General features: G+C 45.8%; 1 protein-coding gene across 1 annotated transcript; it reads left to right on the top strand.

Annotated features, from left to right (window-relative positions):
- The first annotated feature begins 360 nt into the window (after positions 1 to 360).
- Positions 361 to 23,258, top strand: LOC130555225 (uncharacterized). The gene is made up of 3 exons (XM_057335254.1): positions 361 to 415; positions 21,105 to 21,240; positions 21,302 to 23,258. Exons 1-3 carry the CDS (start codon positions 376 to 378, stop codon positions 21,966 to 21,968), a joined length of 843 nt encoding a protein of 280 aa, XP_057191237.1. The 5' UTR covers positions 361 to 375; the 3' UTR covers positions 21,969 to 23,258.
- The last annotated feature ends 12 nt before the right edge of the window (positions 23,259 to 23,270 follow it).

Genomic DNA, 23,270 nt, shown 5'->3' with positions numbered 1-23,270 from the left:
CCGACGTCGCTAGCTCCTCTGACCCCGACAGATCCCTGTCCGAAGCCGCCAGCGACATGAGCTCGTCTTCATTTCCCAAAGTGCCAAACCGGATCATCTCCGTAGCTTCATCAGCGGGATGGAGGCTCTCATCCGTGAAGAACACTGGAGACGGTCCAGCTCTTTTTATCTCTGGAGGCGGTCCAGCTCTTTATCTCGCCTTAAGCACCCCCACCTGAAGGTCTTCGCAGTGCGGGCAGTTAGACTCAGAGAGAGTCCCCTCTGCATGGGCCAGACCCAGGCAGAGCACGCAGTGTGCGTGCGTGTCCTGCGGGTCGATGGGTCCGAACATAAGCTGCAAATCGGCATACCACAACACACGAGCAGAAGGATCTGATGAATTCCTCTTCTGTTCTCCCTCAAAAGCATGCAAAAGGTGAGTGAAGGAGAAAGATTCTGAGGAATGTGGTCCAGACAGCTAGTTATATAGGGGTGGCGCCACTCCCCTAGAAGGGGATTCCCCTAGCATTTCACGCAATGTAGAGAGACCTCTCTCGAAAGGGAACCTGTTAGTTTAGATTTAAATAAAAGTTTCAACTTACCAAACTGTATTGCAGCTCATTGATCAAAACAAAGGACGCTTCCGTTCCGGGGTAGAATTTGAATTTCAGACTTCCGGTTCTTCTAGTGAGAGGAAGCATTCTGTGAAATGAAGTCCTTTTCATAGGGCGCATTTAACGCTGTATTCGCAAATCGACTACAACTTCCAAGATGCATGGCAAACTACATAGTCATATCTGCAAAGACATCAGGCTTGCTCGATTTCATGAAGCGCTGCGAATACCGGATCATTGTTTAAAAAGCAGGCGAAGCAGTCGGCTCTCAATGCTCAAACTATACCATTCAGTGACGAAAAACACCCATACAAATAATATAAAAAATCTACAATCGTTTTTAATGATATAAATTTTCATATAATATCATATCATATAAATATTTGCCTTCTTAAAATTAGTTGTTATATTCCTCATTTGATATAAATTGGTTTTGATGTGTCTGCTAAGGGTTTTTGTGATAGTAATAATAGTATCATATTATAAGATATTATTACTGCCAGTTTTTGTTGCTTTTAACTTTGTGGCTAACCAAAACCGACCCAAATCTTAACCGAGCCAGGATGTAGCCAAATTAATGCTTGTTTTTTTGTTTCTTCTGGCTGAGCAGACTCACACCAAAAACGAGCCTAATTCTGTTTCACACAAGACTGTGAAAAAAACAATGCCAGATTCAAGATGTGTTAAAAATCCCCACCCCCACATGCTGCTTTTCACAGCGCAAAACGGGTGTACAGTTAAATGCTGCAAATTTACAGAAATTGATTAATATATGGGCCTTGGTGTGTTAGTCTACAGGATTAAACTGTCTATTGAAATAACAGTATTTTACTGTTGGAAATTGCCAGGATCAGCTCTGCTCGGAAGAACTACAAGAAGAGAATGCATACAATCTGCACTGATTTCTTTCGCATTCAGAGACAACCTCTACCTCCAATAGAATAGTCATTGTGCCAGTAACCACATTTAGCATAAGGGGGTCCCTGCTCCATGCATCTCTCATCTAAGGGGTCCTTGCCCCAAAAAACGTTGAAGACCCCTGCTTTAAAGCATTTTGTCTCCTGGCAATGCGAGCAAACGTTTGGAAAGACAGGTGTCGACTGCAAGTGACGTCACTTGCACAGGAAGCGAAGGTCGTGCAAGTGCAATTCTGCAGCCAGATGCTATTGGGTCCCCTTGCATTGAATTCGCATGTTGTTTTTGCAGTAGAACTAAACGGGCAAACTGCTCTGCACAGCGCGTTTCATAAATACATTATCTCCTTTGGCAAAGAATCAAAAACGTGACAACATCTTTGTTTTGTGTCAGTTGGCGTAGTGCTTCGAAAGGGAGAGGGGAGGAGTGAGCCATTGTTTGCATTCGCAACCTCACCACTAGATGGCGCTAAATTTCATACACTGGACTATTAACCTCTCTCATTTTGTGTCCAGAATAAGAATCTGGTTTTATAAGAGCTCAGTTCACAGCTCTGTTTCACGATTCACAGTGAATCTAACCTGTGTTGGTAATACGTTACCTCACACCATCTGTTCTGCCTTGTCCCAGAGTCTCATCTTGTTACATCGAGAGAAAAAGAGGAAAGAAGAGTGATAATAAAAATAAGGGAAGAAACAGAAAAGCTACATATGAATATGCTTTAATTGGCATTAGGAGGGGGGTATAGTGGTTTGTGTCACGATCAGCAGGGGAAGAACCCAATTGCAGGCAGCCGGGGATTAAGGGGTTAACACAAAATACTTTATTTTAACAAACACAAAACAAGGCCCGCGATGGGGTAAAAACAGCAACAAGAAAATAACAAACAAGCACAGAACGAAGACTGACTAAACACTAGACTGAATAAACACTTGACAAACTAAACTAAACTAAACTAAACTAAACACTTACTAAGACGATGACACAGGAACAGGAAATAATGGCTAACGCTGGATGAGAACAAGACAACTGAATATAGCACACACAATGACCGAACACAGGACAATGAAACATGAGGGTATTATATAGGGAGACTGACAAAGGATAATTAGCAAGGGGCAGGTGTGGGTAATAAAACACTCAGGGAAAGTTAACGAGGAAACGAGATGGCGGGAACAGAGACGCGGACCGGAGAGAGAGGGCATGGAAGGCCGAAAGGTCAACAATCTCTCTCTCCACATAAAACCTAAGGCTTTGCCATGACTCTGCTACAAGACCAAGAATAGACATGACATGATGAAGCAGAGTCATGACACGTTTGGTATTAGAGAACTATAAAAAACCTCTGATGTGAACGACCTGTAATGACCTTGGCAGTAATGCCAGTAATCCTTTATCCTAGACTTCCTAAGTAATAAAGCATAAACATAACACTTTAGTCATAATTGTCAGAAAGATTGAGGCTGATAATTGTTTGTGTTGTCTAATCATGTGAATCACCCTATTGTTGTATTAAACCTGTGTGATGTTATTTTTATATCATGATAAAACATGAGGAAAGTTTGTCAGCGATTTATCATTTTCATTTCGCTCTGCTCCTCATACAATGCTACAGTGTCTTTAATGTAACATAAATATACTCTTATGGACCACAGTTTTGGTTCATCTGCTCCTTTGTGGAGTATCACAACCAAGATCAAGAAAAAGAGTTGAATCTTCCTTCGTGTTTAACTGTATTCACAGCACAGAGGTTTGAAACGTTGGTTTCAATAAATAATGACAGAATTTACAATTTACTTTGTGTAAATTGAATATTACAGACACTGTAATATTCTCTGGCCCCCTCACTGCTTATCGTGGTGATGAGATTTATAGCAGATTATCATCACTAAATGGCTGGTTGTCTGAGTGGTGCCTGCAGAGTGATATATTTTTTATAAATAACTGGAAGAGTTTTGAGGGCAGACCTGACCTGTTGAAACGAGATGGTCTCCATCCCTCCTGGGCTGGGGATTCCATCCTGTCTGGAAATATGGCAAAAAGTCTTAATAATGCTAAAGCTTGACTCACTGGGGCCCAGGTCAGGGAGCAGACAGAATGGCTTAACCTGCTTGCCATCTCACGTCGCAGAATACACAAAATGTACAACATGTAATAATCCCTTCTCCCAAACATCACAAAATAGAGACTGTGTCTGTCCCCCGGATTAGCAAACATAAAATAATGCGTAAACCTCTTGAAAGTAATTTAATAAACGTTAAACAAATTAAACATCAACAAAATACAGATAATCAACTGTTATGACTCGGATTGCTAAATATTAGATCTTTCTCTAATAAAGCACTTTTTGTTAACGATTTGATTACAGATCATAAAATAGACATGCTCTGTTTGACAGAAACATGGCTAAAACCAGATGATTATATTACTGTAAACGAATCTGTCCCCCAAGATGATTATTATAAACATGAGCCTTGTCTAAAAGGCAGAGGAGGAGGTGTCGCAGCACTTTACAATAACGCTTTTAGCATTTCCCAGAAGTCTAACTCTAAATACAATCTTTTGAAGTCATGGTACTTCATGTATCAACACCTAATACTAAGGATAAAACATTTTTTAAATTTATTCTAGCTATTGTATATAGGCCTCCAGGGCACCACACAGATTTTATTAAAGTTTTAAATTTGGTGGGTTCTTATCAGAACTAGTACTGGCCGCAGATAGAGTCCTTGCCATTGGTGACTTTAACATCCATGTAGATAGCGATACAGATGCATTAGGAATGGCTTTGAAAGACACTGCATGAGCGTTAGTCAACATGTGTCAGGACCCACTCACCTTCCCCATATAGCAACCAAACCAGCAAATCATTGCGGCCCAAATCCGGCCCACACCTTACTCCCCATACCACCTCATCTGGCCCACATATGACATGGAATGATGGCATTTGGGTGGACCGCTCCTGTTTGCCAGGTTTGGGCCACAAGCAAGCCAAAGCAATGCCACATGTCAGCCAAAAACAAAACAAATAAAGCAGAATTGACCCAAATTTAAACAACTGTTCATTTCAATTCTGGCCCAGATTTATCCTAAAACCAACAACTTTCTGTGCTCCTGTTTGACAGAATTTGTATTGAGTTTCATTATTATTATAGTGATGATTGGGTCATTAGTGATGAACATCTGCTGTTAACAAACACACCGCAGAAAATATCAACAAAAACTACAAAAATTGTATTTACCCAAAGATACACAACAACTACAACCTGAAACACAACCCAGCTAACAAAAGTTTGTTATAATAACGTTCCTTAGAGGTTTTTCATGTGTTTGAATATGTTTTAAAAACATTACCATCATGGGGATAAGTGTTTCCTTGAGTTGGGATCTTGACCCTTGACTGTTACTTTATTTGACCTGCTGAAACTGTGAGCTTTTAAAGTACACTTGTTATGCGAGTGCAAACGAGAACCTAACCAAATGGTGTTGGTATGGAACCATTGACACCACTGTGATGTTGTAATTTGATTCAGTGCTTGCGTTTGGTTTGAGTGCTATGCTGTTGATCCTGAAAGAACAGTATAAGATCAGGGAGTTTGATTGTATTTTGACGTCTAGAAAGATTTGTGAAAAATGGATGTATGTTCATCATAAAACATTTTAGAATCACACAGACATCAAGAATCAGTGTATGAATCTCAGCAAGGGAGGCTAGGTAAATCGTGGACAATTGTCCATTCATATAGATTGCCATCGGTCGACTAGGCCGACGAAGGGCTCGTATACCTGGATTGGACGCCAAATTCTCGCTCACTCTTATTATGATTGGGACTTTTTTCCCTTATCGGAGTTTAGGGGCCGTTTTCCCGGAGAGGCATCATACGGACACCACAAGGGGTGTCAAAGTGCTGCGGGCGTGGACCCTCGCTCCACAAAATGCCTATTCATCCCCTGACAACCTAATCTTCATCACTGCATCCACGAGGGGCCTTTCGCGTCCCCCTGACCGCCTAACTCTGCCATAGTCTTCCTCACGTCCGCAGCGCGCCTAGAGTTGGTAGTTTGCTGCCCCTTGCTTCCTATTCGTGGCGCGACATCCAAAAGATGCCAAAACGTCTCGCTCGCCGCCCTTCTTTCTTTTTTCTCTCCCTCACGGCCGTGGCGCCCCCTAGAGTAGCCGGGCGTCCTTCGTGACCTTGCTCGTTCATGCTTAGGAGAGGTTTCTGTCAGAAAGACGTCGGATACCCGAGCCCACTGCGCGAGGGGGTTTGCGGGCCCATAGAGAACCACTAGAGGCAGGGAGATGTATGTAAAATAAGAAAAAAGATTTAATTTCACTTCCCGACGAAGCCCTAACGGTATGACGTCGAGAGTCTCGTGACGCAACTTTCTGTAATGTTTCGGGCTCCTGGGGCCTCCGCGGCCCGTACGGGAGCCTCTGACACCTGCAACATATCCTATTTCTCTCATAGGTTGCTATCATACGATGACCCCGGAACAGCCAGGGAGTCTTCGAATGACCCAGATTCAAATTCTATAGCTCCTCGCAGCCCCCTCATTCGGTTCCCAGAGTTTGAAGTCGGTACGGCCTCGTTATGTAATATATTGCATGTTTTGGGGACGTTGTGGGCCGTTTATTTTTCTGGAATAATTTTTGTGATTTTTTTCGAGCACTTGCCGTACAGCGAGGGGCATGGGCTTCGAATATGTGATGCAAGAGGGTGTGACGAACTAGCATTCGAAGCGCCAAGGTTTTTTACAAAAATAAAGCAGAATATTGCTGAAAATGCTGGTCAGAGATTTATTTCTGTGAAAAGTGCATTTGTGTAACACGTGAGCATTTTGACAGCCTGAAGTGTGCAATATACCTATACGGGGTGCTTCTAGGATACATATCTGTAGGTTTGTCACAAGAAAATGGGTTTACAGTATGAAAAATTGACCGTTTACAGCATTGTCCACCGTTAGCCTAAACGGCTACTGTCAAATAAGTTACGACTGGGACTTCCGGTGGTTTTGCTGAGTCACAGGAAGTCCCAGTCGTAACTTATTTGACAGTCGGTCGGTAGGCTACTAATGTACAAAACACTTTTCACACTAGAAAATGTTCCCTAGGTTCCAGTAAGCCACTCTCTCGGTGTGTGAAACAGGGGCCAACAGACTACCAGACTATAAAGTTTGGGGCCCCTCGATCCCACTGCGGCCCAAACGGCTGCTGCCGACACTCTTAACCTATCCCATTCATTTTCATAAGCTCACGGTGGACAAATGGGACAGAAAGGTCTGATCGACCTGCAATTCACGTATATGCCTCGTCACGGGGCCCTGGGTCGTATTCTGGAGTTCCGCGCCCCTCAGACCTCGTTGACCTCTCACTTTGCCCAAAAAGACACCAGAAGCCTACATATAGGTTGCGAATGTATGCTCTGGAATACAGGAGTCAAAAGGTCAAACGGTCTTAATACTCGGCACGGTATACCGTGGGAGTCTCCCAAGCCGGGGTATTGAGTACCGTGGTTCTCGGTCACCTCGAAGTATCTTATTCTTGAAAAAAGATTGAGGCCCAATTTTGTTCAGTTTGCTCATTCAAGAGGGTCTTTCTGGCTACGAAACATAGAAGCCTGCATGAGAGACTTTTGCAAACCGCACTATAAATCGTTTCCCTCGGTTCTAGAGAGCCACCCTCATGGTATGTTAAACAAGGGCCTACAGACTACTAGAATCTAAAGTTTGGGGCCCCTCGAGCACCCGGGGTCTGAACGGGAGCCGCCGACACTCTTAACTTATCCCATTCGTTTTCATAAACTCTTGATGGACAATTAGGGTTGGGGTACAGAATGGTCTGATCGACCCGCAATTCACGTATATGTCTCGTCACGGGGCCCTGGGTCATGTTCTGGGGTTCTGCGCCCCTGGGACCTCGTTGACCTCTCACTTTGCCCAAAAAGACACTAGCAGCCTACATATAGGTTGCGAATGTACGCTCTGGATTACAGGGGTCAAAGGGTCACAGGGTCTTAATACTCGGTACGGTATACCGCGGGGGTCTCCCAAGCCGGGATATCGAGTACCGTGATTCTCGGTCACCTCGAAGTATCTTATTCTTTAAAAAAGATCGAACTTTAATTTTGTTCAGTTTGCTCATTCAAGAGGGTCTTTCTGGCTATGAAATGAAGAAGCCTGCATGAGAGACTTGCAAATCGCACTATAAATCATTTCCCTCGCTTCTAGAGAGCCACCCTCACGGTATGTTAAACAAGGGCCTACAGACTACTAGAATCTAAAGTTTGGGGCCCCTCGAGCACCCGGGGTCTGAACAGGAGCCGCCGACACTCTTAACTTATCCCATTCGTTTTCATAAACTCTTGATGGACAATTAGGGTTGGGATACAGAATGGTCTGATCGACCCGCAATTCACGTATATGTCTCGTCACGGGGCCCTGGGTCATGTTCTGTGCCCCTCGGACCTCATTGACCTCTCACTTTGCCCAAAAAGACACCAGCAGCCTACATATAGGTTGCGAATGTACGCTCTAGAATACAGGGATCAAAAGGTTGCAGGGTCTTAATACTCGGTACGGTATACCGTGGGGGTCTCCCAAGCCGGGATATCGAGTTCCGCGTCCGTAGACGCTTCCGGAGACAGATTTCCACCTGGAAAGCAACTGCCTCACGAGGCCTTCGCAGGCACAAGTCCCCATAGAGATCAATGCGAGGGAGAGAGATGTGTGAAAAATAATAAAAAATATTAAATTTAATATCCCGACCTAGCCCTCTCGGTATGTCGTCGAGGGCCAACTGATGCAACTTTCTGTAAAGTTTCGGGCTCCTGGGGCCTTTGCGGGTGGTACGGGAGCCTCTGACACCTGCAACCTATCCTATTATTTTCATAGGTGCCTATCGTACAGAGACCCCCGAACGGCCCCGGGGACTCCGAATGACCCCGATTCAAATTCTGTAGCTGCTCGCCGCCCCCTCATTCGGTTCCCAAAGTTTGACGTCGGCACGGCCTCGTTATGTACTATATAGCACGTTTTGAGGACGTTGTTGGCCGATTATTTTTCTGGAATATTTTTTGTGATTTTTTTGGATCACTTGCTGTACACCGAGGGGTACGGGCTTCGGATATGTGGTGCGTGAGGGTGTGAAGAACCAGCATTCGAAGCCCCGAGGTTTCTGTACAAGAATAAAGCAGAATTTTGCTGAAAATGCTGTTCAGAGATGTATTTCTGTGAAAAGTGCATTTATATAAAATAAGCATTTTAATAGCCTGAAGTGTGCCAATATGGGGTGCTTCTAGGATAAATAGCTGTAGATTTGTCATACAAAAGCTTTTTACAGTCTTAAAAATTGACCTTTTACAGTCACATGGCCCATAGAGATCAATGCGAGGGAGAGAGACGTATGAAAAATAATAAAAAATGCTTACTTTCATAGCCCGACCTAGCCCTATCGGTATGTCGTCGAGAGCCACGTGACGCAACTTTCTGTTAGGTTTCGGGCTCCTGTGGCCTCTGCGGGCCGTACGGGAGCCTCTGACACATGCAACCTATCCCATTATTTTCATAGGTGGCTATCGTATGATGAGCCCGGAACGGCCCCGGGGACTTCGAATGACCCCGATTCAAAATCTATAGCTACTAGTTTTAATTTTTGCTTAAAAAACTGGTGAGAGACTAATTTCTGTGAAAAGTGCGTTTGTATGCAAAATAAGCATTTTAATAGCCTGAGGTGTGCAATATACCAATGCGGGGTGCTTCTAGGATACACATCTGTAGGTTTGTCATAAGAAAGTTGTTTACAGTCTAAAAAATTAACCGTTTACAGTATTGTCCACTGTAAGCCTACGAGGCTGCTGTCAAATAAGTTATGACTGGTACTTCCTGTGGTTTTGCCGAGTCACAGAAAGTGCCAGTCGTAACTTATTTGACGGGTCCTCATAGGTAGCTAATGTACACACCATTTTAAGCTTCTGGAGCACATCTATGAGCCTTAATGCACGTCATTGTGAAGGGCTGTGACTCTCATACACTCTACTGTAGGATTAAGCCATACAACTCCCTACTTAGGCTTATAATGACCCTTAATAGGCTTTGTCCATTATTTACCTATGAGGGTCCCATTAAATAAGTTACAAATGTACATGCCACACGTAACACTTTTGGCATGGCTCCCATAGGTAGCTAATGGACACACCACTTTTAAGCTTCTGGAGCACAACTGTGAGCCTTAATGCACGTCATTGTGAAGGGCTAAGCCTCTCAAACACTCTACTGTTGGTTTAAGCCATATAACTCGTTGCCAAGGTTAAATAATGACCCTTAATAGGCTTTGTCCATTATTTACCTATGAGGGTTACATTAAATAAGTTACACGTGTATTGTCCGTTATACACCTATGTGAGCCACATCAAATAAGTTACACATGTATTGTCATTTTGAGCATAATAACCATGTTACAAAGCTGTAATAAACAGGCTTTGTCCACTATTTACCTATGAGGGTCCCATTAAATAAGTTACACATGTATTGTCATTTTGAGCATAATAACCATGTTACAAAGCTGTAATAAACAGGTAATTGCCAAACTGAGTCACGGACACTTTTGGCACGGCTCCCATAGGTAGCTAATGGACACACCATTTTTAAGCTTCTGGAGCACAACTGTGAGCCTTAATGCACGTCATTGTGATGGGCTAAGCCTCTCATACACTCTACTGTTGGTTAAAGCTATATACATCCTTACTTAGGCTTATAATGACCCTTAATAGGCTTTGTCTATTATTTACCTATGAGGGCCCCATAAGATAAGTTACGACTGGGACATCCTGTGGCGACTCGAAAGTCAAAGAAAAGGGCTTTGGGCTGTTTAAGCGTGTGTCACACAGCCACTGGGCTCAAATGAGGCAGTCAGCTCTGAGACGGGGTCCCCCGGGGCGCCGGGTGGCGTCCGGGTCTTCGGGGGTGCCGGGCAGGCCTCCCACAAGTTTAGGCTGCAAGGGGGATGCGTAGGCGTTCTGAGGATGGAGGCGTGGCCAGCGGGAAGCCCCGCCCAAAATAGGTTACAAGGGGCACGCGTAGGCTTCTCATGTACGTCGGGGTCCGTAGCCGGCCCGTAGGCTGCAAGGGGGATGTTCAGGCGCTCTTCGGGAGGCCCGGTCGCAACCTGATCGGTGCGCGTGGCTTAGGCTGGGACCGTAAATCGAGTCGCCCCCTCGTGGTTCTGCCCAAGAGAGCGCCTAACCCTTCGTTCCGTGACTCAAAAATTAGGCACTTTGGGCATTTTTCATGGGTCCCCCTGGCGTCGCCACCGCCCCATGACGCTTCCATTCGATCGCGGGCACTCTCCCCTTCATTTAGGCACGGCCAGGTGACCTGGGAAAAATTTGGGGGCGTCGGCGCGCAGCGTCCATAACTAGTAGTCCGGCGCATATCAACTAAGTTAAACGTTACGTTTGATGGCATGCAATGGTGACAATCAACCAACTAATTTAGATAAACAGATCAACTGCAATGCATGCTGGGAATTATGAATGAGTTTTGTGCTATGATGTTACCCAGCATGCCTTGCAACATGAAGTTTTCATTTGCTGATTGTCACCATTGTTGAGATTCATACACGGATTCTTGATGTCTGTGTCTAAATTCGATTTTTTGCCTAAATATTTATTTGTTTCAGTTTTCACAAATCTTTCTAAACAGCAAAATGCAATCAAACTCCAAGATGTAATAAAGTTCTTTCAGGATCAGCAACACAGCAATTTACTCAAAGTTAAACATGATAGTAATCTCAATGACCTCCAACCAATAACATTAGATTAGATTAGATTATCATTTGCATTACCAAAACAAATGTACTTGAAAAGTACATAGTTACAATTAATCTAAGGAGTAAATGTCAAGGGTCAAGAGCCCAACTCAAGCAAACACTGATCACCATGATGGTGACTTTTGTCAGCTGGGAACGTTCTTAAAACATAAAAACATCTCGGTTACGGATGTAACCTTGGTTCCCTGATGGAGGGAATGAGACGTTGTGTCGAACCAACAGATGGGGTTCGTCCCTGAGAACCAATTGCTTCCGACTTCTTAGAAAAGGCCAATGAAAATTGGCGAATGAAATTTGCATGCCGGGCTCCTCCCCAGCATGTCCATTCATTCACCTTTGGTCTGAGGAGCCTAAGCATCCTCCCCCGACCGCTGGGGTGGGCGGCCAGTGTTGTGGCATGAGGGACACAACGTCTCGTTCCTTCCATCAGGGAACCGAGGTTACATCCGTAACCAAGACGTTCCCTTTCTGTCGGTCTCTCGACGTTGTGTCGAACCGACAGAATGGGGTTCCTATGGAAAACGCCACAGCACTGAGCCGCGTCACAATCTCTGCGGAGCGACGTTGACTGGCCTGGGCGAGTCAGACGAACACGCTAGCGCGAAATTATGACCTTCCAGTGGAGAGGAAGGGGGACCCAGAGCTTTCCACAAAAAGTTGGGAAGCCCCCTAACGCCGGCCGTCACGGGCGGAGGCCTGATTCTCTAAATGGCGAGAAGCCGCCCGGCACCGTACGGGCCACTGGGTAAGCATCATCCCCCCCGGGGGGAAAAACGCTGCAGAGGCCACTACCTACCGTAGGGAGGAATTAGTGGAGACACCACATGGTCTCACCATCAGGGGAGAACTCATGGGAGGAATGTGCGGACTGCAGGAGTTAACCGCAAGGTGGGAGTCCACCTGGGGAGGTCATGGGTTGCCAAGGTGGGAACCATTCATGAGGATACATCAGACGGAACAGCCCACGGGGGGGGGGTTACCACGTCTGGAGCACTAGGTCCGGTTAGAGCTATGGGGAATAACTCAACTGTTCCCCGGCCTAAGGGGGCAGGGCTGCTCTGCCCAGCCTGTCCCCTGGAAGGGTGCTTAGTGATGGATGGAATGCCTATTCTTTACCCGAGGGGAAAGAAGTGAGGCTGGATCGCCACTGCTCCCCCCGAAGGGGGAAGGGCTTCCGCAGGTGTACGCCCAATGGCTGCTGGTCCTACCTGTTGCCCTGCAGGACGCGGGCTGACACCGGTTCAACGCGGAGGTTGTAGAACCTCGCGAAGGTATTGGGTGTAGCCCAACCCGCAGCTCTGCAGATGTCTGCCAGAGAGGCGCCCTGAGCCAGTGCCCACGAGGAGGTGACACCCCGAGTGGAGTGCGCCTTAACTCCTAAAGGGCAGGGGCGATCTTGCGACCGGTATGCCAAGGATATGGCATCCACGATCCAGTGCGCCAGTCTCTGTTTGGAGACAGCTCTCCCCTTCTGCTGACCTCCAAAACAGACAAAGAGCTGCTCAGAGCTTCTGAAGCCCTGCGTGCGGTCCAAGTTGAGGCGCAGTGCGCGTACTGGACACAACACGGAAGGGGTTGGGTCTTCCTCCCCGGTGGGGAGCGCCTGCAAGTTCACCACCTGGTCCCGGAAGGGAGTGGTGGGAACCTTGGGCACGTAGCCGGGCCGTGGTCTCAGGATAATGTGAGAGTCTCCAGGCCCGAATTCTAGGCAACCCGAGGACACAGAGAATGCTTGTAGGTCCCCTACCTTCTTGAAGGAGGCGAGCGCTACCAGGAGGGCCGTCTTTATCGACAGGCGAGAAAGATGTTGAGTTGAGTTATAACTTGGCGAAATGCCAAGAGGTCGCCCTCCGATGCTGTGATCGACATCTCAACTTCGTCACGCACTCCCGAGTACGTGGCGGAGGAACAAGATGGGGTAGGACCGTCTCTTAAGGGATGGTCAGACAAGCGTGACGGGGCGTGAACGGTCCGTGAGCCTGTGGCTGGCGGTCTAACGTTCACGGTGATCCCCATATCACCCCCGGTGTTAACCGAAACGGGCGGCAGGGCCGTAGTCACTGCCGTCACGGATCGGGTAACAGACGAGGTGGTGGCTTTACCCATAAAGAATACAGCCACCCGTGACCGCAATGTCTGGATAGGCATCTTCCCGCAGTGCGGGCAAGATGTATCCACGAAGGCTGCCTCAGCATGCTGGAGACCCAAACACGTGAGACAGACATCCTGTCCATCCCCTTCCTCAATGAGCGCGTCGCACCCAAGAGTACAGCGGGACATGCCACGCTGGAGAAATTTGCTCTTTTAGAAAAAAGTGCTCAGACACTTCTGGAACTGCCGAGACGCCCAGGGGAAAGTCGCTGCAGGAAGGGACCGTCCGCTGCACCACGTCGTAGATTCCAGCAGGATACCAGCGAAGAACTGGAAGACCAGCGAAGATCTGGAAGATCAGCGAAGATCTGGAGCTGCTCATCAGATGCGTAGGCTCTGAAGAACAAAAGGTGAATGAATGAGCACGCCGGCTTCCCTCTTATACCCGGACATCCGGGGAGGAGCCCGGCATGCAAATTTCATTCGCCAATTTTCATTGGCCTTTTCTAAATACTCAGAGGATGATAGGTTCTCAAGACAAACCCCATTCTGTCGGTTCGACACAACGTCGAGAGACCGACAGAAAGGGAACCTCAGTTCTCTGATGGAGGGAATGAGACGTTGTGTCGAGCCGACAGATGGGGTTCCATCTTGAGAACCTATCAACTTCTGACTAGTTTAGAAAAGGCCAATGAAATTGGCGAATGAAATTTGCATACCAGACTCCGCCCCTGGACATCCGGGTATAAAAGGGAGTCGGCGTGCTGCATTCATTCACCTTTTGGTCTGAGGAGCCTGAGCATCCCCTGACTGCCGCGGCGGGCGGCCAGCGTTGTGGCAAGAAGGACACAACGTCTCGTTCCCTCCATCAGGGAACTGAGGTTACATCCATAACCATGACGTTCCCTTTCTGTCGGTCTCTCGACGTTGTGTCAAGCCGACAGATGGGGTTCCTATGGAAAACGCCACAGTGCTGTGCCGCGTCACAATCTCTAGCAGAGCGACGCAGACGTGAGCGCTAGTGCGAAATTGTAACCGTCCAGTGGAGAGGTAGGGAGTCCCAGAGCTTTTGAAAAAAAGGTGGGAAGCCCCTGCCACCGGCCGTCACGGGCGGAGGCCTTGATTCTCTAACAGCGAGAAGCCGCCCGGCAACATAAGGGCCACTGGGTAAGCATTATTTCCCCCTGGGGGAAAAACGCTACAGAGACCACTACCTACCATAGGGAGGAATTGGTGGAGACACCACATGGTTTCGCCATCAGGGGAGAACTCATGGGAAAATATGCGGACTGAAGGAGTTAACCGCAAGGTGGAAATCCATCTAGGGAGGTCATGGGTTGCCGAGGTGGGACCCATTCATGAGGATACATCAGACGGAACCGCCCATGGGGGGGGGGTTACCACATCTGGAGCACTAGGTCCGGTTAGAGATATGTGGTGGATAACTCAACTGTTCCCCGGCCTAAGGGGGCAGGGCTGCTCTGCCCAGCCTGCCCCCATGAAGGTGCTTAGTGATGGATGGAATGCCTGTTCTTTACCCAGTGAGGAAAGAAGGGAGGCGTAAATAGCCACTGATCCCCCTAGAGGAAGGGGGAAGGGATTTCGCAAGCGTACACCCTACCGGCTGCTGGTCCTACATGTTCCCCTTCAGGACGCGGGCTGACACCGGTTCTGCGTGTAGGTTGTAGAAACTCGCGAAGGTGTTGGCCATAGGCCAACCCGCATCTCTGCAGATGTCTGCCAGAGAGGCACCCTGAGCCAGTGCCCTTGAGGAGGCTTACACCCCGAGTGGAGTGTGCCCTCCCTCCTAACGGGCAGGGGCGATCTGAGATCGGTATGCAGTAGCAACGGCATCCACAATCCAGTTCGCCAGCCTCTGTTTGGAGACAGCCCTCCCCTTCTGCTGACCTCCAAAACAGACAAAGTGCTGCTCAGAGCTTCTGAAGCTCTGCGTGCGGTCCAAGTAGAGGCGCAGTGCGCGTACTGGACACAACACGGATGGGGTTGGGTTTTCCTCCCCAGTGGGGAGCGCCTGCAGGTTCACCACCTGGTCTCTAGGGGGAGTGTTGGGAACTTTGGGCACGTAACCGGGCCGGGGTCTCAGGATAACGTGAGAATCATCGGGCCCGAGTTCTATGCAATCTGTGGACACGGAGGGTGCTTGTAGGTCCCCTACCCTCTTGGAGGTGAGCACCATCAGGAGAGCCGTCTTTATTGTGAGGTAACCCACTCAGGATCTCCCCGTCCAGACATGGAAGTTCCAGGGGTCTGCCTGGGATGCCGTAACGTGCCCTTCCCCTGAGAAAGAAGAAGTTTTATTTATATAGCGCCTTTCCATAGCTCAAGGTCGCTTCACATAGTGCTAAACATACATTTGCACATCCACATACACATTACAAACACATAAGGCCACAAATAGCCACATTATCAAAAAGATACGTTTTTAGCTGTGTCTTGAAGGTAGGCAAGGATGATATATTACGAAGTGTAAGCGGTAGCGAATTCCATAATTTAGGAGCATTAACACTAAATGACCTACCACCTACAGTGGACAGCCGAAAACGAGGAATGGACAAAAGACCAAGCTCAGATGATCTGAGGGTCCGGGCAGGAGAGTAGGAGCAGAGTAGATCAGACAGATATGGAGGCGCAAGACCATTTAATGCCTTAAATGTTAGAAGTAATATCTTAAAGTGAATACGTGATGCCACAAGTAGCCAGTGAAGATCATGCAGTAAGGGAGTAATGTGAGCAGAGCGCCTGGTGGAGGTGAGAACTCTAGCTGCTGAGTTTTGAACATACTGTAACCTTGCTATGAGTTTTTTAGGCAGACCAAAAATTAGAGCATTGCAATAATCCAGACGTGATGTGATTAATGCATGAATTAGGATTTCAGCATCAGATAGAGTGAGAGAAGTGCTATGAGATGAGAGCTGGTGGTAAGGTAAATTTGAATGTCATCAGCATAGCAATGAAATTGAAGACCATGCATGCGTATGATGTCACCAAGTGGAGAAACATAAATGATAAACAGAAGTGGACCCAGAACTGACCCTTGAGGAACACCCTGTGAGACCGGAGCAGTGGCAGATTTATACCCTTGTATGGTGATATAATATTTTCTGTCGCTGATGTAGGAAATGAGCCAGGAAAGAGCTGAACCAGTGATACCGATATCAAAAAGGTGAGAGATGAGTATTTCATGGCAGACTGTGTCAAATGCAGAGCTTAGATCGAGAAGAATCAGGATGTTAATTGACCCAGAATCCCTGGACAGAAGAATGTCATTAACCACACGAAGAAGAGCAGTTTCAGTGCTATGTGATGAGCGAAATCTTGACTGAAAAGGTTCAAAAAGTCCATTAGCATTTAGGTAAGATCTCAATTGTGAAGCCACAACTTTTTCAAGAATTTTACTCAAGCAGGTCCTTCGCCAGGGGGATCGGCCAGGGGGGAGTTGTTGTCAAGAGCATTAGCTCCGAGAACAAAGTCCGGTTGGGCCAACAGGGCGCAACTAGTACCACTTGATGCTCCTCTTCCCTGGCCTTGCACAAGACCTGTGCAATGAGGCTCACTGGGGGGAAGGCGTACTTCCGCTTGCCCCGCGGCCAGCTGTGCGCTAAGGTATCCATGCCGAGGGGTCCCTCGGTCAGGGAGTACCCAAGTGGGCAATGGGAGGAATCTGGGGAGGCAAAAGGTCCACCTGCGCCTGGCCGAACTGCTCCCATATGATCCGGACTGCACGGGGATGGACTCGACACTCTCCACGAGGCGTCGGCTGTCTGGTTCAGGTCGCCTGGGATATGTGTGGCTTGCAGGGAGCTTATCACCTACTGACTCCACAGGAGGAGGCATCGGGCGAGTCGTGTTAACTGTTCTCAAGAGCGAACCCCATCTGTAGGCTCGACACAACGTCGAGAGACCGACAGAAAGGGAAACATAGATCATACATTACATTCAGTGGAAGTTAATAAATGAAGATTATTAATTTAGACGGTGTGTCAAAAGCAGGCTTTGAAGAAAAAGTGATGGAAAAAGCAATGGCGGACTGTTCCGCAATAGAGCTGTGTGTCCTGCTGCAAAACCATCGCATCATTATAACAACACTAAAGAAGTCTCCTTGTCTGTGTGTTTGCTCCTCGTCTTCTTCAGTGCTCTCCTCGTCTCCCACGATCTGCTTCCCACATACTCGCCCTGCATCTCCTCAGATCATCTGCCCAGCATCCACGATCTCCTGAAACCCAAAGGACAGTATTATTATTCAGTTCACAACATCTGCATGATACACTCATCCATACTTATCTGCCTGATTGCGGTGTTGTGTGTCAATAAACATTGATAAAGTTACTCACCATCTGCCTGCCGTTACCCTGAGAGGATAAACAAACACATACCTCCCTCCTACTGACCGTCCTTCCTGCATACATTACATTCCTCAGCCAGATGCAAGAGGTGAACGTTGAACTTGAGTTATAACTCAACTCAACTCTCAACTCAACTTTATGTATATAGCGCTTTTTACAATTTTCATTGTTACAAAGCAGCTGTACATAAGACATATTGACTATAAGCAAACCAATTAAAGTTGTACCTGCAAAAACAAGAAAAAGGTGAAAACAAAGATGACAGACATACCCACATACAAAACACTCCACACACAATATGCACACGTACTAACATGTAGACACACACACACGGATGTGCACGCACACACACACGTACACAGACAAGTACGCGCACGCACACACACACGTACACAGACAAGTACGCGCACACACAAAGACATGCACACACGCACGCACGCACGCACGCACGCACGCACACACACGCACACACGCACACACGCACACACGCACAGTGAGAGCACACATTTATGATAAAGGAGAGAGAAGCACAGGTCAAATATAACAGACTTTAAATTTCTATATGCAATATTAATTAAGTAAAACTTTAAAATTCTAAAGCAACCCCCCGGCCAGACAGATGCAAAACAGTATGCAAACGGTGGCGAGGAACCCAAAACTCTAATCGAGAAAAAAAACTCAGGAGAACCCAGGCCCAACCAGGGGATTCCAGTTCCCCTCTGGCAAAAGCTGCTGCCTCTGCACAAGCTCCAGAGAGCTTGCACAAGGGTAAATAAAATAAATAAACTTACTAAAAGGTAAATTATAGTTTAAGATTATCATTAATAATCGAATAGCATTTGAAATTTTGTGGTGAGGACGTGTCAGGTGACCGCGTCCTTCTTTATCTAGCTCTATCATCTCAGCTCTTGTCAGGTCTCCGCTCTACCATCAGGTCAGACCATGAACTTCATCCTGCTCGCTGTGGTAACCTTGGAACAATGAGAAAAGACTGGCTGAGAGTAGAGTACTGTTCTGTACTCTTTGATGCAACAAGTACATCAGTTGTGTTTTTGGTTCCGGTTGATCTAAATAGTGCAGCCTAAACCCTCAGAAGATTTATATTATGGAAGTCTAGTGTATGCAAGATTAAAAAGATGCGTCTTTAGTCTAGATTTAAACTGACAGAGTGTGTCTGCCTCCCGGACAGTGCAGGGAAGACTATAACCAGATATAAGCATTGATATAAAACTTTACAATAAGATTGTAGTTGTTAACATTAAATTATGCATTAGCTAACATAAACTAACAATGACCAATACTTACTTGGTTCATGTTAATTTAACCATTTACTAATACATTTTTAAAATCAATCATTGTAACCGTTAACATTAGTTAATGCACCATGAATGACATGAATAATTGTATTAATATTAACTAACATTAAGAAAGATTAATATATGCCAAAAACAATGTCAGCCCAAGTAAAAAAAACAAATAATTTAAAATGCATTTATTTCATGTTAAGTATAGTTTAAATGTATTAACATATTTACTGACATAAAATTATAATTAAACGTTACTTGGAGAACTATTTATACACAATGCACATTTCTTCATATTAAGCCTGTGTTTAAATAAAAATGTTTTGTAATGTCACTTTTGATAAGGATCTTATGATTTTTTAAAATAAAATCAATCTTTCAATGCAAAATATTTAAAGTGTACCTTAAGAATTTGCATTAGTTTCACTTTAGCACAATCAAATACACTTAAATGTATATTTTGTTGGACCTCAGCGCTATTTCTGCACAATTAACGTATATTAAGTACAAAATTAGTTGTTCCAATTTAGCAGACTTTCAGTATACCAATTTATCATACCACAAATACAATCGCAGTGAATTTTCACTAAGAACATAATATGTAAATGGTTTTGCAGTATACTTAGCATGAAATAAATGTGTTTCAAATACACTTTAGTATATTTATTTTTCACTAGGGAGTTCATGTTAGTTCATGCATTTACAAATGTTAACAAATATATAAAAAAAATATATATAAATAAATATATAATAAAACTTTACAACCTTAAACATTACAGTAATGATTCTTCATAACAATAATTAATCTAGAGACCAGACCTATTCCTTGCTAGCAAAGACTTGAAAAGTCATGAAAATTCATGATTATGGAAGTCAACTTTTTTGGGTTGAGATCTGTTGAGATCAACTGTATTGCATATATTCATATGATATTGGATTATTCAGTTGCTTAGCGTAACCTCTGAAACTATTATGAGGTCATTTGCAATCACATTTTAAAATCCCTGCCATAAAACATGGAAATGTATTGCTACAGGAGGGTCGCTCTTAAGTAAATGATCGGAAATTCATGATCGGAAATTCAGCGACAGTTTCCATTACTGCCCTGTGAGCTCTAGACGTTGGTTTACATCAGTGGAGTATATAAAATCGCAGGCCACTGCCTTTAACGGTACATACAAATAAGAGATCTGGGTGAATTTCAGGCGACGTCCAGGTTCGAGCCGGGGCTGCGCGGCTCCCCGCGGAGGCCATGACAGTGAATTTGATGTGGGATTGTAGTGTTGTACTAACTCATTTCCCCTCCCTGTTCCCCCAGCTCCACTCCTGGAGTCTTAAAGGAGCCCCATTGTGAGGGGTTGGATGTCACAGCATTCGCAGCACGTAATGCCTGGCTGCTTTACAAAGACGCTCCTGTTCATGCCAACCCCCTCTTTTCCTCTCTCAGCCCCCCCCCCCCCTATCCCCATGTGCTCAGAGTGGAGGTCTACACAAATACAGACTAAGTGATAGATGTTGTCAGACATATAATCCACACCACACTCTGTTCCTTCTGATTCCAGCGTATAGCACCACTTCCAAACACAAAGCCAAATTGGTAAGGGAAGTTTGTATTGTATATCCAGACATCACACAGAGACCCTGTGCATACCCAGAAGTAAACTATATTGCTTTACGATTTCGGTTATTGTATGGAGTACGGTTTTGCTGAGAGCGCGTGGTTTGAGTCGGAGCTCTTTCAAATTTATTCTTAATACATCGTTTATTCTTGTTATATCTTAAGACTTGTGTTTTAAATTGTTATCCTCGAGGGTAAAACATATCCTTAAATATATCCCATACCAAAATCGTATTTAAACGCACAGATAATTTATTTTTATCGGATCACTCGCTATTAGCCTCAGGCTGTTAGCATTCCCAGCCTGCCTGCTTACTGCTTAACACACTGTTCTCATTATTAAATCACTGATGGCTAATGTTTCAGATGTGTCTGTACCTCTGTGTGCAGATGAGGAAACGATCGCACTTCAGTCGGAACTGGAGGCTGTGGAGAAGCAGATCCAGGATCTACTAGAGAAGCAGCACGGCTGCGAGAACGAAAAACGGCGCTGGAAACATCCAGAGCCGACGCTCGCAAATCCGCGGTAAGTTTTCATCGCGATTTTAATACTCCTTCCACTTCTACTCGCGTGTTTCTCTGCACAGAGCCCAGGCTTCGAGAACACGGTCAGCCCAAATGAACTTCACTCCTGCACCGGCACACCCACGGCGAAAGGCGCGAGCCAGGACTGGAGCGATGACCCAACCGCCGCCACCGGTCTTCGAGATCCCGACCAGGAACCGCTTTGCCGCCCTCTGCGAGACGGAATGCAACGCTGTGGTCATCGGAGACTCAATCGTCCGGAACGTACGCGCTTCCTCCACTAAAGGTAAGGTGCACACTCATTGTTTTCCTGGCGCCCGTGTTCTTGATGTCTCTGCGCAGGTACCTGCGATCCTGAAGGACGATGCTAACGTCGGAGCTGTCGTGCTGCACGCGGGGGTGAATGACGTCAGGATGAGGCAGTCGGAGATCCTGAAGAGGGACTTCAGGAGTCTGATCGAGACGGTACGCAACGCATCGCCCACGGCGAGGATCATCGTATCAGGGCCGCTTCCTACCTACCGACGAGGGAATGAAAAGTTCAGTAGACTATTTGCTCTAAATAAATGGTTGATGTCATGGTGTATTGAACAGAAGCTGCTCTTTGTTGATAATTTTGATCTGTTCTGGGAGCGACCTAGGCTCTTCCGCCCTGACGGCCTGCACCCCAGCAGCATCGGAGCGGTTCTTCTGTCTGACAACATCTCAAAGACGCTACGCACCGCTTGACTACGTCTCCCAGCGGTAAGTCAAAACTTCAACCATAGTCTGTGTTCCTCCCACTCATCTGTTAGAAATGTTACTGCTTCCAAATGCATAGAGACTGTGTCTGTCCCCCGAATAATACTACAAAATAACAAAATAGCCAAATCTCAGAGAAAAAATCTAATCGTGATTAAACCTGAGGACAATGTAATAAACGACCAAAACAAACTCATAAAGTTCGGCCTACTTAATATTAGATCACTAAATTCAAAAGCAGTTATTGTAAATGAAATGATCACAGACAACAGTTTTGATATACTTTGCCTTACCGAAACCTGGCTTAAACCAAATGATTATTACGGTCTAAATGAGTGTACCCACCAAGCTACTGTTATATGCATGAGCCACGTCCGGTTGGTCGAGGTGGCGGTGTCGCAACAATCTTTAGAGACTTTCTTACTGTAACTCAGAGAACGGAGCATAAATTTAAATCATTTGAAGTGCTTGCGTTGAACATAATTGTTCCAATTGACAGTAAAAAACATTGCTTTCTTGTACGTTGGCTACAGTGTATAGACCCCCTGGTCCCTACACTGATTTTCTGAAAGAGTTTGCGGACTTCCTATCGGACCTATTGGTTAACGTTGATAAAGTACTAATTGTCGGAGACTTTAATATCCACGTAGATAGTGCTAACGATGCATTAGCAGTGGCGTTTACAGAGCTATTACACTCTTTTGGAGTAACACAACACATCAATGGACCCACTCATCGATTTAATCATACACTAGACTTGATTATATCTCACGGAGCCGATCTAACCAATATAGATATTATACCTCAAAGCGACGATGTCACTGATCACTATCTTATAACATGTACACTGCGCACTGCAGAAATCAGCCGTTTAACTCGTTATCGACAGGGTAGAACAATTACCTCAACTACTAAAGATAGTTTCGCAAAGAGCTTGCCAGATCTGACTCCTTTAATAACCATACCAATAAATATAGAATCGCTCGATGACATGACCAGCAAATTGGGCACTATTTTCTCTAATACATTAGAAGCTGTCGCACCTATGAAGTCAAAAAAGATTAATGAGAAAAACGCAGCACCATGGTACAATAGCACCACTCGCGCCCTTAAAAGAGAAACACGTAAACTGGAGCGCAAATGGAAACAAACCCAATTAGAGGTCTTTAAAATTGCGTGGAAAGAGAGTGCAAACTGTTATAAAAAGGCACTAAAAGCAGCAAAGGCTGAGCACCTTCGTAACCTCATAGAAACTAACAAAAACAATCCAAGGTTTTTATTTAGTACAGT

The sequence above is a fragment of the Triplophysa rosa genome, linkage group LG6, assembly GCF_024868665.1.
Source record: "Triplophysa rosa linkage group LG6, Trosa_1v2, whole genome shotgun sequence".
Classification (NCBI taxonomy): domain Eukaryota; kingdom Metazoa; phylum Chordata; class Actinopteri; order Cypriniformes; family Nemacheilidae; genus Triplophysa; species Triplophysa rosa.
Note: the sequence above shows the minus strand (reverse complement) of the source record. Positions and strands in the feature narration are given on the sequence as shown.

Bases quoted from the DNA above. Each gene is read 5' to 3' on its own strand.
- LOC130555225 (XM_057335254.1), top strand. From the start codon at position 376: ATGAATTCCTCTTCTGTTCTCCCTCAAAAGCATGCAAAAG. The intron at 416-21,104 runs GTGAGTGAAGGA...CTCTGTGTGCAG, and splicing joins CCCTCAAAAGCATGCAAAAG to ATGAGGAAACGATCGCACTT. The intron at 21,241-21,301 runs GTAAGTTTTCAT...TTCTCTGCACAG, and splicing joins CCGACGCTCGCAAATCCGCG to AGCCCAGGCTTCGAGAACAC.